The 19,513-nt window shown below is 50.5% G+C and overlaps 1 protein-coding gene across 3 annotated transcripts; it reads right to left on the reverse strand.

Annotated features, from left to right (window-relative positions):
• Positions 1-275: 275 nt before the first annotated feature.
• On the reverse strand, positions 276-19,160 carry LOC308652388 (major vault protein-like). 3 transcript variants are annotated; one of them, XM_081300178.1, is made up of 15 exons: positions 19,065-19,160; positions 12,038-12,184; positions 11,697-11,892; positions 10,113-10,236; positions 9,865-9,996; positions 8,304-8,398; positions 7,779-8,015; positions 6,176-6,457; positions 4,901-5,145; positions 4,629-4,826; positions 3,145-3,531; positions 2,087-2,203; positions 1,804-1,930; positions 943-1,131; positions 276-551 (listed from the first exon to the last, which is right to left on the reverse strand). In XM_081300178.1, exons 2-15 carry the CDS (start codon positions 12,160-12,162, stop codon positions 333-335), a joined length of 2,673 nt encoding a protein of 890 aa, XP_081156304.1. In that variant the 5' UTR covers positions 12,163-12,184; positions 19,065-19,160; the 3' UTR covers positions 276-332. The 3 variants fall into 3 exon arrangements, with proteins under 3 accessions (XP_081156304.1, XP_081156305.1, XP_081156306.1); XM_081300179.1 differs by having other exon boundaries at positions 19,061-19,133; XM_081300180.1 differs by having other exon boundaries at positions 19,033-19,125.
• Between the last annotated feature and the right edge of the window lie 353 nt (positions 19,161-19,513).

The following is a 19,513-nucleotide window of genomic DNA, read 5'->3' on the forward strand; positions in this document are numbered from 1 at the left end:
TCCCAGCCATCCCAGAGGGCTTGGCAGGCAGACTGCGTTCTTCCATGGGTGACATCATCTTCCTGACCTGGGATCTAGGAAAGTTGACTCCCTAAAGGACAGACAGCTTGCTAAGGCTTTGGGGATCCCATTGTGATCAGGGCAACTTTGGGCTCATCTCTGACTCCATTTCCTCTCCACTTTACAGATGTGCATAGTCTCTAGTAATTACCTTCCAGATGTCAGGGGTACACTTCCCTCCACCAGTGAGCTCCTCGTAGCCCAGGCTTGAGATAAAGGAAGAATTTAAATGCCCAGAAATGTCCACTTTATTGGTCAGTTGTGAGTAAGAGCTAAGGCACAATTTGGTTGCCTCCAGCAGTCTGAGGGGCGGGAGGTCCCTGAATATGTAAACCCTCCTGGGGGCTGAGCCCACTAGCCGCCTTTCGGGCCTGGGGCTGACCATCAGACCCTAGCCCCAGCAGCCCAAAGGCTGTGTTGAAGAGGTTGATGGGAGAGGAGCCATCAGTGATCAAGGTGGATTTCAGACCAAGGGACTGGAGCAGTTTGACCTGGAGGTGAAGAGGAGGAGGAGGAAGGAAAGAAGAAGACAGGGTCAGATGTTGGTCACTTCTTGTACTTCCAAGTGACCCTCCTGAAACCAACTGATTTGAAGTGTCAGCTCCCCTTCATCCCATCACCTGGCCTGCCTTCCTTGGAAGCATCGTTCACAGACCAACACCCCAGGTATTCACTGTCTCCCCCTAGAGTTCCAGCTCTCTGCTGAGTCTAAAACAGTACCTGATGTTGACACACATGACACTGTGCTCAAGTGACAAGCGATAAAGGGACATCTGCTCACTCCCTCTCCCTGACATTCTAGATGTCATTTCCTTTCTGCCTTCTTAGTTCCAAGGCTGGTACCAAGTCAAACACTCCCCTCCAACCTCCCCTAACCCTCACCTGCATCTCTGGCCCAGCCACAGCCAGGTCCCTGATGGTGCTGGGGCCCAGGGCCTCTGTCATCTGCTTGAACTTCTTTGCCTCCACCTCAGCCAGTTGCTGGGCCTTGCTCACTTCCAGCTCCAGCTGAGCCCGGGCATAGACCAGTTCCAGCTCTCGTACTTTCTGGACCCGTTGGAGCTCAGCCTCCTGCAAGGGAAGAAACGTGGCTGGCTTAAGATCATGTGGTCCCTGGGAACTATGCAGAAAGTCACCCTAGCCAGCGAGCCTGAAGGAACTGAGGCAGAGGGAACACAGCAGGGTGTGAATCCTCACTATGCCACTGCTTAGCTAGTGACGCACGGGCGCTCCTTAGTCTGAGCATCAGGGCAGTGGTGCTCATGCCTGTGATCCCAGCCACTTAGGAGGCAGACACAGGAGGATTGCCAGTTTGAGGCCAACCAGGGCCACTTAACAAGATCCTGTATGAAAATAAAAAAGGGCTGGGATGTAGGTCAGTGGTAAAACACCCCTGGGTTCAATCTCTGGTACCACACACACACACACACACACAAAGATAAGACCTAACAATGCGATTTCAAGCACAAAATAAGAACACGAATGTAAAGCACATGCTTTACATACTTGGCACCAAGGTGCCAGTGTTTGAGTACTCATCTGCAAAATGGGTATAATAATCCTTATTCTCAAGGAATAGATTAAATGCATTGCTATAGGGCAAAGGTCTTTGTAAAACACAAAGTACTTGAAGAAGGCTTTATATTAGGGTGCTCAGTATCCTGCTTGGCTTCAGAGACCATAATGAATGGGCCTCTTCCAGGATCCAAGGCCACACCCTTCCACAAGCAGTCCCCAACTCACCGCCTCAATGGCCAAAGCCTGTGCCTTCAGCTTGGCCTGCAGCACGGAGCCTTCGCCCTCAATCCGCGCAGCCTCTGCACGGGACTCAGCCTCAGCCTTGGCAGTCCCGGTGCTCTTTACCGCCGTGCTGGAGGGGGAGGCAGAGTCCCATAAGACTCAAAAGAAATCCCTGACCACTTGGGGCCTTGATTTAGGCCATGCAACATGCTGTTCCTTCTCAAACACACCCTGGTGCCCCCACCAACCACTTCCCAAGACCATCCTCCTCGGGTTCTCCACCCACCTCAAAGCTTCAAGCTCCAAGAGTTCTTTGCGAGCTTTTTCAGCTTCTGATTGGTCCAAGATCTTCTGCCTCTCTAGTCGGCCTCGGGCTTCTTGTTCCAATCTCTGGGCCTCGTGCCTGGATGAGATCAGGGACAGGCTGAGATGCTGGCATGGGGCCACAGCTGGAGAGGACTGCCAAGGGCAGAGACTGCCAAGCCTTAGGGAGCCAAGACAGACCCTGGCCTCCAGAAGGCAGTGGATACACACCTCCACTCAAAACAGCGTGCACGCTGTTCGCATCCCCAGGGTGGCTCTAGACCTGGGGAAGGCAGCATGCTCAGGGCCCCTGCTTCACCCAATATCCCCTCCAGTGGGAAAAAACAAGCAAGGGTGATTTCAGATAGAAACAAGCACCTTGGAGATGGTAACATGGGTGTCTGGGCAAAGAGGGTGCTACTGCAGTCATGGGAGAAAGAAAAGGAAGCGACCTTCAGACTGAGATCAAGAGGAGGAGCCTGGTTTGAAAATGCTCTGGAGGAAGCGTCTAGGCAGCGGATAAGACTGTGCAAAAGGCTGTTGGGCTGGGCGCAGTGGCGCGTACCTGTAATATCAGCTGCTCAAGAGGCTGAGGCAGGAGGATCACCTCAGCAATGGCGAGGTGCTAAGCAACTCAGAGACCCTGACTCTAAACAAAATCAAAACAGGGCTGGGGATGTGGCTCAGTGGTCGAGTGCCCTGAAGTTCAGTCCCCAGCACACCTCCCCCAAATAAAATGCTTCAGGTGGGGAAGCCTCGAGACGTTCATTTGCGGTGCCAGAGATGGAACCCACGCTAGGCAAGCACTCTACTGCTAATCCGTTCCCCCTGCACCAGGAGCAAGGTGGGAAGCTAAGGGAGTACAGGTGGGATCTCATTCACATTTTTAAGGGGGTCACGTTATCCACAATGTAAAGAGGTCCTCGAGGACAAGGATGCAGCAGGTCGACATAATGGACTCCATGCTACTCATGCCCTGGGAGTATAAGATGGAGACCCCAGAGAGGCATTCTAGGCAGCTGAGCCCCAGGTGTCACTCACTTGGCTGCCGCCTCCTGGGAGTTGGTGGTGATCTCAATGGCCAGCTGGACACTGCGCTGCAGGGCGTCCCGTGTCCTCTGGTCCACAGGCTCCACTGACTGCACATCCACACTGCTCACTACCAGCCCATTTTGGGGGAAGACGGCCTGGTCCCGGGGCTTGGGCAGGCTCATGCCATCAGAGCCCTTGACTTCTGAGGTCTCAAAGCCAAAGACGGCTGTGCGAATGATGCGAGCCGAGTTCTTGTGGAAGTCATCAAAGGTGACGGAGGCCACAGTTCCTCGCACCCGGGAGGCGATGGCCTTACAGGCATCCCCCACAAAGTCAGGCACCGAGAAGAGCTTGGCTGCCTCCTGAGGATCATTCCGGTCACTCAATTCAAAGTGCCTGTGGACAAAGAGGCCCAGAAGAGAAAGCTGTTTTCTTAACCAGGCACAGTGACACAAGCCTATAATCTCAGTGGCTCAGGAGGCTGAGACAGGAGGATCGCATGTTCAAAGCCAGCCTCAGCAACTTAGCAAGGCCCTAAGCAACTCAGCAAGAGCCTGTCTCTAAATGTCCAATAAAAAAATAAAAAGGGCTGGAGAAACACTTCAGTCCCTGCCCCCCCCCCCAAAAAGACTTTCTCTGAGTAGAATTTCAACACTCATCCCCTATAGCTGGGCAGGGCCCCTTACAATAGATAATGCTAACTTGTACCCAGTAAGGTCCCAAGAACTTACCAGGTTTCCATTTAATCTTCTCAGCTACCCTAGTAAGCGGGGATAAACATTCTCCCCATTTTACAGAGGTTAACTGACTCGCCCAAGATCATACAATGTGTGGCAGGAAGGAATTCTGAATCTAGGCAATCTGTCTCTTAATGATTATGCCACAGTGCCCTGGATGTGCCAGAACCATCCACCTCACATGGTATTGGCTGCTCTCAGCCAAGAAGTGAGAGACACACACTTGGGAGTTGGTGAGCATTAGTTCTGCAGGTAACTTATCTCACCCTAATTCTAAGGGCTGCCATTGGAACTCTCATCATATACAGGGACTGTTCTAATTCTCTCAGCACCCTGTCAACAGCCCTGTGATGTAGGTGATGCTGTTACACATAGGTAAGCTGAGGAGAGCACCAAGCGGTTTGCACAGGTCCATAGCTAGGGAGAAGCAGAGCTGGGCTGTGGTTTCAGACCAGGTGCCTTGGCCACATGGTCTGCCCACTCCTGCCTGCTGTATCCCATTGATCTTTTAATAACCTTTCACTTGTGTTGTGTTAAATGTATGTTGGGAGTCTCCCTGGGGTAGGGTTCAGCTACTGGTTCCCTAAGTCCCAGAATGTGAATGAGCCCACAACTTCCCTGGATTTGCTAATGCCTGGCTTCCCTCTGCACCAGGTATGAGTCAGGCATTCTGCCCTCATTAGGAGGCATCTCTCTTCCTCAGGGCTCCCCAGGGCTGCACCCAGCAGGCCCTCACCCAAGACTCCCAGCCCTCACCAGTTATAGGCAAGCTGCAGCTGCAGTCTGGCATGATCCGCTGTTTCTATGGTGATGACATCTGTAAAGAAGTCAGGTCCCAGCAGCAGACAGAGGGCTCGGCGGGCATGGGGACGCTTGGGCCGCCCCGCCGACAGGGACAACACTGTGAACTGCTCCTCAGGACCCAGCGACACCAGCTCTGGCCCAAAGACCACCCTGAAGGGAGAGCCAGAAGTCAGGTGGGGGGAGAGCCTCCCCTACCACCCCGCAGGCTGGGGCCAGCTGCTCACCGGGCTCTCTTCTCTCTGTAGTCATACACCTGCACGGCTGCATTGTGAGGGACGCGGTAGCTGACCACACGCGTCTTGTTCCGGGGAGCTGAGGGCTGAAGGGTCTTAGCTGTGTCCTCCTTGCCCCTGTCTGCCAGAGGGTCATGCCTCTTGTTCAACAGCTCCTCCACCCCAGGGGGCAGCTCCTTCTCCCACAGGACTTCATCCTGCGTCAGCATGTAGGTGCTTCCGATCACAGCACGTACCTTGAGAGGTGGGGACAAGAAGAGGTGTTACCAGTGAGGGTTAGAGGGACGCCCCCCCGCCATCCTGAGCAGTGCTGATCCACCCTGGAGCAACACAGCGGGTCAGCATGGTCCATGCAGCAAAGCTTCATCTGGGCAAGCTACTCGAGCCTTTGCTTTGAGTTCCTCATCTGTAAATGGACATGACAGAGGCCACCTTGTGGGGTCAAGGGCCTGTTTCATGTGTCCAATTCAACAACACTTGGCATACAGCAAGTGCGTAATTTTATTCCTGGGATGCTCGGAGGGTGTCACAGAGAGATGCAATGCTAGGAAGCACCTCCTCAGATTCTAATCTGTATTTCTAGGTTGGATTCTTAGATAAAGAGGTTGGAGATGTGGTCCTCAGTCAAACCAAGGTTGAAGTTTTAGGTGAAGCAGCAAAAAGGAAATCTTTCACTAGCATATGGGCATGGGGGAGGAGGGTAATATTGCTCCCAGGTCACACTCCAGTGAGGTGTTCAAGCTAGGACCAGATTTGCAGTGGGGCAGAATCCCCATCCCAGTACCAGGCTCATCCCTGCAGTTTGAGGTTTTAGGTTTTTTTTTTTTTTTTCTCTCTCTCTCTCTCTCTACCAGGGATTGAACCCAGGGGGCTCTTTACCCCTGAGTCACATCTCCAACCCTTTTTAATTTTTGAGACAGGGTCTGACCAAGTTGCTTAGAGTCTTGCTAAGTTACTGAGGCTGCCCTCAAACTTGTGATCCTCCTGCCTCAGCCTCCCAAGTTGCTGGGATTACTGGTGTGTGCCACCATGCCCAGCTTCAGTTGCAGTTTTGAATTAAGATATTTTAGACAAAGAAATGGCAAATATTCCATGGAATGCCCTTGAGTCCACCAGCAGCCCACGCAGATGCTATTATAGATATTGCTGGCGTCCCCTCCCCCACGCCCACCATGTGCCTCTCTCCAGCAGCATCAGATGCTTGCTAAGAGGAAGTCACCACCATGGTCACATAGCAGTGACAGCCGCCCATCCCTCAGCAGTTACCCTTCCAGTCTTGACGTCCTGCACATAGATGCCCTCATTCTCGTCCAGAGGGATGGCCTGCCGCTCCTCCACCACCTCCACCTTGGCAGATGGCACATACTCCAGGGGCCCTCGGATGAGCCAGCGGTCCCCCGCCTGGTGGGAGACCTTCTCCTCCTCCTCCCCCTCCTCCAGGGACTGCAGAGCCCTCAGCAGCAGCCCCTGCTGCTCCGACAGCACATACACATCTTGAATGCCTCGCTCCAGCCTCTCCCCTGGCTGCAGGAAAAAAGACTTCTCTCCCTGGTGGGGAGACAGGTGAGGAGAGGGTTAGGAGCAGTTGCCACCCAGGGCTACAGGTGCCTCCAGTGGCACCTCCCCAGCCCTGTGCTATCCTGGGCTTGTGCTGAGTACAGGAGCCCCAAAGCATGCCCCACCCCCACATTGTAATACTGTGGTGCACTATCTGGACTGTGAGGCTCCAAGGGCTATAAAATCTCACTTAGTCAAACATGTCTCTGAAAGATTCTGTGAACTGTCACACCTGGATCATTACAAGTTAAACTTTTTTTTGATAGCGGGGACTGTACCCAGGGGTGCTTCATCACTGAGCCACATGCCCAGCCCTTCTTATTTTTTTAATGCAGTGCTGAGGATCAAACTCAGTGCTTCACATGTACAAAGCGAGCACTCTACCACTGAGCCAGAACTCCAGCCCTCTTTTTAAATATATATATATATTTAATTTTTAGACATGGTCTTGCCAAGTTGCTTAGGGCCTCGCTAAACTTGTGAGGCTGACCTCAAACTTGCAATTCTCCCCTTTCAGCCTCCAGAGCTGCTGGGATTACAGGCATGCACCAAGACCTCACCCAGCTACAAGTTAAACTGTTTAGAGTCAACCTATTCACAAGAGTTACAAAACTGGATACGTGGTGCATGCCTGTAATCTCTGCAATTCAGGAGGCTGACACAGGAGGATCACAAGTTTCAGACTAGCCTGGGGCCATTTAAGCAAGATCTTATCTCAAAATAAGAACTCAGAAGGGCTGGAGATATAGTTCAGGAGTAGAGGCCCCCCCCCAAGTTCAATCCCCAATACCAATATAATGGATAAATAAAAATGAATAAAATAATGCAATATTCTGGGAACATGGCGGCCTCCTCTGTTTATGCGTTGTCTGGGCCGCATTTACAAGACAACAGCTGAACCCCTGGGCTTCAACAGCAACCCTATGCTATAGGCAGAAACTACTGCTGCGCAGCCCTTTAGAGGAAGTGTGCGGTCCCTGGAGTCCCCACATAAAGTTCATGGAGCAGGGGAGAAGGGTAAACTGTGGGATTTGTTTTACACAAGACGACCAAGGTTCTAGAACACAGAGGTGTGACACAGGAGACGGTTTCAGGGTCTTCGGGCATGGGGTGGGGAGCAGGAAGCATGTCCCTGAGGTTCCCTGGAGGCTGCCCGGGGTTTCAAATGGGAAGGGTCCTAGGCACACAGAACTAAGTGTGCAAAGGCACCAAGGGTGTTTCTAGATTGTGGAGTGAGTGGAAGTCAGAGGCCTCCTGTACTCAAGAGCATTTTCCCTCATAGGACAGGCTCTGGGGAAAAGGAGGAACTCACCTTGATGACCCGCTTTTGTCCCAGCTGGTTCTTGCCATCTGGTCCGACGGGGTCAAGGACCACACAGTAGTTTTGGGGGCCCAGTGTGGTGATGGGCACGACTCCTAGTACTTCCTCATGGACATCGGGCACATGAGCTGCTGTGTCCTGGACTGTCACCAGCCACTCCTCCCCAGTGCGGCGGGTCACTCCACGCAAGTCCTGGAAGTTCTGCCGAGCCCGGAGGTGCAGGGCTGTCTGCAGAAGGAGACGCTGGGTGTTCAGTAAGCCTCCCTCCAACTTCCTCCTGCCACTTCCTTGGGGGATTCTGGGAACACCACTGGCCACTAACTCTGCTCCCAGGTCTGAGTGACTTTTTAACCCTTCCAGATAGCCCAAGATAGTCCTCAGTTGATGTGACCTCTGGGGTTTTATAGTGACCCTAGTAATGTCTTCCTTTCACTCTCACATTGTCTGCTGCTATTCTTTGCCACTTTTGAGCATTCCCTAGCCCAGGGTCCCTTTTCTCATCCCCAGGCCACAAACCTTTTCCGTAAGGATTACAGCATCCACCAAATCCAGAACCTCCTCGAACACTGCTGGGAGATATGCACCCACAGAGCGGACCAGCCATTCTTCTCCTGGCCAAGGGCAGGAGGTCAAGGTCAGAAGTTATGCAGCTTCCCCCAGATGTCTTTTCCACAGCTTAGATAACAGGACAACAGGACTTCAAAGGTGAAGAGAAGTCACTGCGCCCAGGTTCAAAGGCCTGACAGGAGCCCTTGGACTCATTCCTTTCTCCCCACAATTAAAGAAAAAATAAAAACTTCTAGAATGCTCAAGGAGTTGCTACGCGAACACTCTGCTATTCCTTCTCTATGCCCCAAAGACTAAGTTTTTCCCTCCCCTAAAATGGGCAGGAAAAGTGCTTCTATTAGCCAGGCACGGAGTGCACGCCTGTAATCCCAGCAGCTCAGGAGGCTAAAATAGGAGGATTGGGAGTTCAAAGCCAGCCTCAGCAAAATCAAGACACTACTGGGCTGGGGATGTGGCTCAAGCGGTAGCGCACTCGCCTGGCATGCGAGCGGCCTGGGTTTGATCTTCAGCACCACATACAAAGATGTTGTGTCCGCCAAAAACTAAAAAAATTAAAAAATTTTCCTTCTCTCCTCTTTCTCTCAACCTTAAAACAAATAAAACAAAACACAAAAACAAGACACTAAGCAACTCAGTGAGACCCTGTCTCTAAATAAAATACAAAATATGGCTGGGGGTGTGGCTCAGTGGTTGAGTAACCCCGAGTTCAATCCCTGGTACCCTGGTGCCTCTAGTAGAGTTGTAGGTATCCTTTTGTTTCCTGGAGCAGCAAGGACGCCCAAGCCTCAGCCTTGCCCCATCTGGTCACATATCCAGGGCAAGTCACCAGATCTCTGTGCCTCAGCCTTGCCATATGGAAGACGGGAAAGTCACATCAAGGTTGTTGGTGGACTCAATAAGCTACAATTTGTAAAGCATTTTGATCCACATTCAGCAATGCACTTGGGTGCATTTGTTCACTGTATTTGAACCTCTGCATTGTTGATCCAGAATCAGATAAGACCTGGCCACTGCCCACAGCTCAAGGTGAAGGGTGGGAGAGGGAAAGGCCACGTCCATGTGCTTATGATCACAGGATCAGGGCTGGGGCAGAGCCAGCGCTGGACAGCCCTCCACAGTTCTCAAATACCAAGGGCTGGGGATGTGGCTCAAGAGGTAACGCACTCGCAAGCGCGTGGCGCTGGGTTCGATCCTCAGCACCACATAATAAAAAATAAAGACGTTGTGTCCACTGAAAACTGAAAAATATTTTAAAAATTCTCAGAAAAAAAAACAAAAAACGGAATGCCAGAGTTTTGTCAAAGTGAACTCATTTACTATGCCTAACTATAATGCTCTATTATGTGCACGCAAGGCAAGCACTCTACTAACGGGGCTGTAGCCCAGCCCTAAAAAATGAAAAGAGAAACCAGGGAAGCACTGCCCTCTGGCTACAAGTGGCTTTCCCTGCTTCCCCTGCAGGCAAGGTCCCTCCTGCCCACCCACCATCAGTGTCCCTTGGGGTCCCCACCTGTCACCCTCTCCTTGCCATCCCGGTCCAAGCACTCCTTGCGGGCCCTCAGCCTCAGCGCCTGATTCTGTTTGATGACAGTAGCCTGAATGATCTCCACAACCTCCACCTCCTTCCAGGGGATGTACGTGCCTGGGAAAGGAAAGAACAGAAGCTGAGGATAGGAAGAGGTCAGGGCAATGGTAGGAAGGTAAAGACCCTGACCCCAACCAAAGACCCCGACCTCTCCCAATGGAGAGTTAACTCACCCGGTCCCTCAAAAAGCCATTCGTCTCCTGCTACTATCTTGTTTCCATCCTTATCCTCAAAGTCCAGCAGCGCCTTAAGATGCAGGGCAGTGTTGGGCAGGACCACTTGCAGTGGGGTGATGTCCTAGTGGGGGATGAAGAGGCCAGGGGCACTCAGTGCTATGACCTTGGGGGTTAAACCTGATAGTTTGAAGGTCAGAACCTATGGCATCAATCTTTATATGTCCCAAAATAAGACCCAGGTGGAATATCCAAGGTACAGGTGGTCCCAAGGACATCTGATCTAAAGAACTAAAGGATGGAGTAGATCAAGTAGGAGGATGCTATCACTGAGGAGCTCAGGAGATGTTTAGGGCTAATAATCTAAAAGGGAGACCGAGTAGAAGGCTTGAGATATTTTAGAAATATCTGGGAAGCTGAATCAATGAAATTTCCTGGTCTGTTGTTCACGGGTGCTCTCTAGGGATTATATGAAGGTGGGAAGATATAAACCAGTATAACATTAACAAGCAAGTTTTAAGCATGGTTTTGCCTCAGGGTTATAAGATAGTCGTTGGTGTTCCAGTCATCAAATCTTCTTCAGACAAGAAGGGGAACCTGGCAAAAAAATTAGATGCACCTTCTAAAAGTTTGTAGAAATGTCTCCACAAACATGAATTCATTTGATATTTGACAATGTTCTGAGAGAGAGAGGAAAGGAAAAAAAAAAAAGGATCACAGAGATTAGGAGACACATTCAAGGTCACACAGCCAGTAAAGAATGGAATCAAGACTTAAATCCTAGGGAATCTTGCCTGCTCTCCTGACTCCAACTAAACTGGTCCTGGGCTGTGGAAGATGGAGTAACCACTCTGCCCTCTGGCCACACACTGGCTAGAGTCTCCCTTTCCCTGTTCACCTCCCATACACAGGACACTCTGGTCATCGTGACTGAGGACACAGCCTCTGTCTTCATGAAGTTTCAGTTCCAGCAGGGAGATAAGGCAGGACTATTCTCCCCAGACTGCAGATGTCGGGAGGGTGGTTCTGCAGAAACTCACTTGAAGGAGAAGTTTGGGAACTGGCTTTTTTTTTTTTTTTTTTTTGGTATTGAGAATTGAACCCAGGGGAGTTCTCTCACTGAACCACATCCCCAGTCCATTTTATATTTTATTTTGAGACAGGGTCTCACTAAGTTGCTGACGGTCTTGCTAAATGCTGAGGTTAGCTTTGAACTTGTGATCCTCCTGCCTCAACCTTCTGAGTTGCTGGGATACCCAGCTAAGAAGTTAGAGATGGAAAGGAGAGAGAAGTGAGACGTGAGGAGCAGAGCCTCAGGAGACAGAGGACGTGTTGGGCTCCATCACGTCCACTTGATGGAGGGGAATCTCCCCAAGGCTCCACAGTGGAGACAGGAGAGGAGGGTAGGTTGGGGACACAGAGGAGGAAGCAGGGGGCTGGCAAGGCGAGTAGAAGGATGGTGAGTCAATTCTGCCCTGGTGAGAATAAGCAAATGTCCCTCCCAGCCCTTCCCACTGTCCCCTTAGAAGACAGTGCAGAGCCCTAGGACAGGCAGAGTGGGGGATGGGGAAGCAAGCCAAGTACCTTTTCCAGCACTTCCCCTGGGTACAAGGGAAAGGGGTCCTGGGCCAACCGGATCTCTTGGTCTGCGTGGCGAAGCCGTACTTGCCCTGTGACATCAAACAGCACGGAGCCCTGGGCATCCCGGGACACAGGGTTGGTCACTGTGCAGTAGTGGCGTGGGGGGACTGTTACCATGCGCACGGGGGCGAACAGCACCCTGTTAGAAGGTGAGAAGGGGTGTGAAGACCCAGGTCCCTGTTCCCAGAGGAGACAGCAAACAGGAGAAAGCTCCCTGCCACCCAAGTCTGCGAAGAGGGCAGAGACCAATGTGCCCTTCTTGTCCCCGAGGGCCCCACACCAACCTCTCATTATCCTGCCGGATGTAGGTCTTTGGCCCGATCTCCACCCGGGACACGTTGCTGTTCTGGTCCAGTACATGGATGTAGTGGTATGGGGGGATGCGGATGATGGACTCTTCAGTTGCCATGGTGACTTCTAAGCACAGAGCTCTGACAGATGGGAAGAAGACACAAAATAAGCACAGGGGACCTGGGATGAAGCAGGCCCCAGTCTAAAGATGGCCTATGGGTGGCCCTTCATTTTTCAGCTCAAATGACACCTCCCATTTCCTGTCCCCACTCCCATCTTTCCCATCCAGGACTCCAGAGCCCATCCACAAAAGGTTAGATCAAAAAGTTCAATCAAAAGGTTCCCCTCTAGGGGCACAGAGTTAGAGCTACCTCCAGCTGAAGTGTAGATCCGTCTATGGGGACAGTGATGTAGCCTCTCCCAGCACACAGTGGGAAGCAGCCACTCTGCAGGGCTCTCTGGCTCCTCCAGAGGCAGGCAGCTTTTATTTCAGGGGATCCCAAAGGCCAGGCAATATAAAGTGTTAGCCCGCGGCCAATGAATATCTGCAGGATCTTTTTCTGCACCCCTCCCCTTCCTGGAGCGTTAAGCAATCCTGGGGTGAACAGGTGAGACGTGATCCACCAGGGAAGGGATCCCTGACCAAATTGATGCTCCCATAGAATCACCCAGATTGGTAACAGCCAGTCATTCTAGTGTTTGCCTCTAGTTCGCTTTCTGGTCTGTTGTCACCCTGTTGTTATGGGATCGGGGAAGGGAAAAGGGGGTAAATAATTTTTGTATTCCACCCACCCCAGGCTACCTGCCTCCATATCTGGGTAGTTTCATCCAGAGGCTGGCCTGTTCAGGAACTTCACACACACTACCTAATGCCCATCCCTACATCCGGCACCCCTTGGACTCTGGGCATGTTTTTGTGAGTCAGCAAAGGAAATCAAGTTTACTACCCAACTCTAAGCCTTGTCCTTAGAAGAAGGAAACGTCTGACTGTAATCTTTTTATTTTTGGGGGGGGGGTGGGGCGTGGATATTGGGTGGTAGTTAACAGATAAATGTGAGCCTTGGGAACATGAGGTTAAGGGGATAATTCTATAAACTGGGTCTATCATGCTAACCCCACATGCTTTCTTTCAAAGAATAAACTACCGGCAGCCCCATCTAGCTTAAGAAATGCTACATTCCTCAGCAAATACCTGTGATCTGCAGGAAGAATGCTGAACACAGTTACCCTGGGGAAGGGACACTTTTGTGACCCTTACACAGACCAGATCCCTGAACTCGGGGAGATAAGGATAATTCCCCCTAACTGGTTCCAATTACAACTGGTCAGTGTGGGCCTAGCTCACTCAAAGTTGCCTCTAGATCTTTAGTAGGTCACTATAATGTAAAATCTCCCCTCTAAGGGTAAGACCATACAAAGTGTGGACATCTGGTGCAATCTTGCCTTCCCTGGGGCCCCCATTAAAATTGGTGGGCAGCAGGGGTATGTCATTTTCCTGAAAGGACCCCCAGTCTCTTGAGAGTATTCCCCCTTTTACGTTTTCCTATCCCTTCTAATAAGCTCCTGCTTGTTACTCTGAGCAACGTGTCTGAAATCATACATACAACAGGGCCCTGGATTCCACCCCGATATCACAGAGCAAAGACTCGCCATTCCTGAGATGATCCCAGGAATGGCGAGTCTTTGCTCTCTGATATCAGGGTGGAATCCAGGGCCCTGTTTGTAAGTACTCTACTGCTGAGCCACAACCTCAGCCACCACATATTTCTGAAGTCACCACCAAAATGAGTGGTTCTTCATTTATTCACTCAGGCAGTTTTCCATTTGGGGAACAATGAAAGTAAGATGGTTTTGAAGTGGTTTCTCACAGGACAAATAGGCAAAAGCCCGGAAATTACAGAATCAAAACTGGAAGAGAAACCTGAGAACAGTTTTGCTTGATCCACACAGCCTATAAATTGTCAGTTTGTTTGTGTCACAATTATGAGATTTTAGCTGGGCATGGTGGCACATGCCTATAATCCCAACAACTCAGGAGGCTGAGGCAGGCAGATTGCAGTTTGAGGCCAGCCTCAGCAGCACAGTGAGATACAATCTCGAAAAACAGAAAGGACTAGGGTGTAGACCACCCCCCTGGGTTCAATCCAAAGTAAGACAAAAAACCCAAAACCAAATCATGAACTTTTACAAGCTCTGAATTCATGCTTCTCTTGAAGATTTTGGAGACCAGCAACACAACATCCACATTTCCAGATGGCAAAGTTGGCAAGAGCCAAGTAGCAGCTACACCCTGTTCTTACTTTTGGTGATATTGGGGACTGATCCCAGGGGTGCTCTACCGCTAAGCTACATCCCCAGTCCTCAATCCTTTTTTTGGAAATGCTAAGTCATTGAGGGTCTCTCCCTAATTTGTTGAGGCTGGCCTTGAACTTTGATTCTCCTGCCTCAGCCTCCCCGAGTTCCTGGGATTACAGACTTGCAGCAGCATGACTGGCAAGCTGCACATATTTCTGCTCAGCACAGTCCCAGGCAATTCCTATTATCTTATACCTGAGCAGCCACATGCATATCAGCTGCCTGGTTCGTATTTAAAATCCTTTAACCTGGGCTGGGGTTGTGACTCAGAGGTAGAGAGCTCCCCTAGCATGCGTGAGGCACTGGGTTCGATCCTCAGCACCACATATAAAAATAAATGAAGATATTATGTCCACTTATAACTAAAAATAAATATTAAAAAATTCTTTAACTCGGCATTATCAGTAGAACTTTACTATTCTAAATCTGCTCTATCTTTGGACTAAACACATGTGACAACTGAATACTTGGAATGTGGCTAATTTTATCTGCTGGGTGCAGTAGTGCATGTCTGTAATCTCGGGGACTCTGGAGACTGAGGCAGGAGGATTCCAAGTTCGAGACCAGTCTCAGGAACTTAGGGAGACCCTAAGCAACTTAGTCAGATCCCGTCTCAAAAAATAAAAGGGGCTGAGGGTATAGCTCAATGGTAAAGCATGGGTCTGGCATGTATCAGAGCCCTGGTACTCCCCAGCCATTTTGTTTTTATACCGGGGTTTGAACCCAGGGGTGCTTACCCAATGAGCCACATTCCCAGCCCTTTTTATTTCATTTTTATTTTGAGTCAGGATCTTCCTTGCTAAGTTGCTGAGGCTGATTTCAAACTTGCAATCCTGTGATTATAGTGTGTGCCACCATGCCTAGCCCCTTGAATTTTTTAAAATTTTAACTTAAATAGAAAAAGGAGACTTGCTGATCCCATAATGAACTGTATAGCTTTAAGCAGTTGAGACCCACATAGGGTCAATGAGTCACTCAGGGCCACAAAACAAGTTAGTGATACTATCAGGACTAGATGGCTTTTGGAAGGTCTAGATTTCAGGCCTGGCCCTACCTCCCCAGATCTACTCCCCCACCCATCTCCCTTCAGTCCCTTTGAGACCTGTCCCCTAGTTGGCTGGGTGGGGAGTATGGAGAACATGCTCAGCCTGGTCTGATCACAAGTGCCTCAAATATCATGAAGTTTTCTGAAAACAGCCAACATTCACCTGAAGTCTCAGAGACCACTATTCCCCTAACACAACACAGAGAATGGATGTCAGGATGGAGGGGCAGAGAACTAAACAGCCTGTCCTGTCTTCAGCTGAAGCTGGGTTCATCCTCTATTTTTAAAAGGGGCTCCTGGGCTGGGGAGTAGCTCAGTGGTAGGGCACCTGCCTAGCATGTGCAAGGCCTAGGCTTGAATCCCCAGCACTGTGAAGACAAAATAAAACAGGGGCTCGTGATCCCAAGCTCCTATCTTTAAAATAATACCAGGCTTCAGCCAAAATTAAAGAGTCCTGAATCCCTACTTATCAGGGGCCTTCAGAATCACCTGGTAGATGCAGTAAATTGGAAACAGCAGTTGCCAAAGTTGTGTATGTGGTGTGCAGTGAGCGAGTGGCAGAGCACCAACTAAAAGCTTAATAGTGATGCAGAATCTTGTCCCCATCCCCTAACTGTAGAATCAGCCATCATTTTTACAAGATTCCCCGAGGATTTGGGCACACTGCAAAGTATGGGAAGAGGAGGTGCATAGTAGCCACACCCAACCCAGGCTGCACAGGAGAGGTACCTGGAGATCTTCTAAAGACACTCATTTCTGGGCTGGGGAAGGGTCCAAGCACTGGTTCTAATATATAGTCAGGACTGAGGACGAGTGGGGAAAGTGTCAATCTGGCAGGTTCTGGCATCACCAGCATGATCTTGGGTCACCTACTAGCACCTGAGCCTTGCTCTGCTCAACTGTGAAGTGGGGAAAAAAAGGATGCCTCCTGAAGCTGCAGGCATAAATTAGAGAGAAGGAAGTCTGGAATGCATAGTAGAAGCTCAACAAACAGCTAGGAGCAAGAGTGAACCTGAGATCAAATCAGAATGCTCCTGGAGGGCAGGGAATTTCATTTATTCTCCTTCAGCCCTTCCCCTGTCCCAGCTCTAAGCAGCCTCTTTGTCCCCACTCCTGGAGTCTCTATCCAAGTAGGCCTGAAGTTGGAGGTGAGGATGGTCACCCCAGCTCTGGCACTCGATCTCCATCAACCTTAGGTTTAGAAAAGTGTGTGAAGTTCAGTTTAAACAGGGATTTTTTGTCAATGGAGTTTGCCTTAATGATTCCGAGTTAAACATTCTAGTTTGTGAGTCACATGACTCCGAAATTGCAGAGAGCTTGTTTTTCATTTGGTGGTTTCCCGGCTTACCAAAACCATTTCCTGCTTTAGGGGACTATTAATGGGAATTGGGAATGTGTGGCTGAAGTTAAATCACTTTAAAATTTTTTTGGTGGCAAAGTCTTGGGAGCTTAAGAAAATCCTGAGATCTAACCCAACTGGGCCACTTTGGGAGAAGTGGAGTAGGGCCTCAAGAGGGGCAGAGTAGCTCTACCAGCCCAAAACTCTGCTCCTTTGATCTCCTGGATGCTGCCAATAAAAGACAATCATTGAAGATAAGGATTGTAGACTATAAGTGACCCAGAAACCAGGATTCAGACTCTAAGCTAGATCAATATTTTCTTTTTGGGGGGGTGGGGTGGGGATTGAATCCACGTGTGCTTAACCACTGACCAACATCCCCTACCCTTTTTTATTTTGAGACAATCTCACTAAGTTGCTGAGGCTGGCCTCAAACTTGCCATCCTCCTGCCTCAGCCTCCTGAGTCACTGGGATTATAAGGCTGTACCACCCTGTAATAAACAGCCTGTCCTGAACCCACCTTCAGCTGAAGACAATACTTCCTAAACTCACCCAATCATAGGACTTGGCTGCAAAGGGGTCCTGTCTGTGGCCCAAACTGGCCTTGAGCTCCTAGGCTCAAATGATCCTCCTGTCTTAGTTTCCCAAGTAGCAGGAACTACAGGAACATGCCACCATGCCTGGTATCTGGCTGGGATACTTAATCCTGTTCACGCTGTTTCCCGGCATGAACCCACTGGGTCAAGGTTTCCAGGAGAGACTCCCCAACTTGTATTTGAGAAAAGTACCCTCACATAATAGCTCTTAACTTGAATCCTGGTACAGGTTACGTTTGCAGTAAGTTAAGTGCCTTTAATCAACTCATTTTTCCTTCCTAAGAACTTGGAAGTTAAGGAACTTGCTCAGGATCACACAGCTCTCAAAGGCTGGAGTCAGAATTCCACCTGGGGCATTCTGACCAGAGGACTCTGGTTTTCCAGGCAGAAGCATGAAGATTTGAATCCTACATTGAGGACTTAAGAGCCTGAGTGAGGCTGGGTGCTTCCCAGGAAATAGTGCGAGTGGGGGTTCATAAGTGAGCATTTTTTCGAGTGCAGGCAGGATCAGCGCCCACTTCTGCTCCTTCAGAACCTGAGAGAGCAACACCAAACAAGGAGGCCTGAGCACCCAGTTTCCTTAGAGCCCTGAGGTCATCTCTAGGCTATCCACTCAAGGTTACAGAGAACTGTCCTAACCAAACAGCCCCACCCCAGGGCAGGCCAGGTGCTCTGGGTGCCAAAGGCTGTTCACAAGTGGGAGTTTCCAGGGAGAGCCACCAGGCACACACCACAGGACATATTTTTCTCCCATATCCCAGGGGTTTCCCCCAAGCAGAGTACACAGGGGACATGTGTCAACTGCCACCACCACCCCCTCCTCTGCTCTAGAGTAACAGCTCCAAGATCCCCAGAATCACAGGCTGGTGGGTCCAACTGAGCTTTCTATTTTTCACTTCCTCCTCCCCAAGAGGAGAGAGCCTCTCTTACCAACTCCACCTGTTGGAAATCAAGCCCACCTTAAGATCACTCTGCCCATGATCTGTCTAGTGACTGGCCAAGGCTCCCCACTGGCACGGCCCTGCAAAGGGCAGTAGGAAAGCCTAACATTTGGCAGAGTTAAGGAACCTTCAACGGGGACAAATCACATTCTAGGAGCTTGAAGGGACAGGCCAGAACCCAGGTCCCTACAGGGTGAAGCCTGAGGGCAGCCAAACCAGTCTAGCTCCAAGATGGAGTCTGAATGGACCCTCATAGTTGCATGTGTGTGGGGGTGGGTAGGTGGGGGTGGAAGAAACCCAGGCCCTTGTGCATGCTAGGCAAGTGCTCTGCCCCAGAGGTACAGCCCCAGTCCCCATCTTTTAAGAGTGTATGTGGGGGGCGGGGCGGGGGGTGTCTCACTATGTTGCCCAGGCTGGCCCTGAACTCTGGGACCACAGCCACATACCACTGTGTCTAGTAAGGTCCCCATCTTACTTTGGGAGAGAGACTTCTTACTCAAGTCAGAGAGAGGCCTGAGATCTGAAGAGTGGGAGGGGTGGCCCTAATCTACCTTCACTCCAAAACGCAGCAAACTCCAACAAACAAAACCTCCCAAAGCAGCCTCCTTGCTCCTTTCTTCCCCAGGTTCAGGGAGGTCTTAGCTACCCCAGCAAAAGGCCCTAGAAAGCAGGACAGGGTCAAAGAGAGCCTTGGAAGGGACAGATACGCACCACTGGTTTGGGGGCCAGTGTGACTTACTCACATCTAGAAGCCAGGCTAGCAGCAGCACCCTCAGATCAGGAAACTCCCTCAGAGTCCAGGGAACCCTTCCAGGCCACCCAGGGCAGGGCTGGGCTGGACGAGGGAGGCGGGGCAGGAGTGGGCTTGGATGTTTATAGGGCCCCTGCCAGGGGGCTCATTTTCTCCCCGGGGCTACTTTGGCTACAGCTGGTGGCCCCATAGTTCATTCCACACAGGAATTTCTGCCTTAGAGCCAGCTGGCGGCACTGGAATGAGACTAGGAGGATCAGAAGGCCTGAGATAGGAGGGCAGATGGTGACTGAGTTCTCCTCTACTGCATGTGGCTTTCATTTTCCAATCTGGGTGAATAAGATTCTACCTTTCTGCTAAGTGTGGCCAACTGTTTGGCTCTAGCTGCAGCCCCCTCGAGAGAAGGTAAGTTTGCATATTTTATTTTGGATTCAGAAAATT

This window comes from Spermophilus citellus, assembly GCF_964194105.1.
Source record: "Spermophilus citellus genome assembly, chromosome: 6".
Taxonomy (NCBI): Eukaryota; Metazoa; Chordata; class Mammalia; order Rodentia; family Sciuridae; genus Spermophilus; species Spermophilus citellus.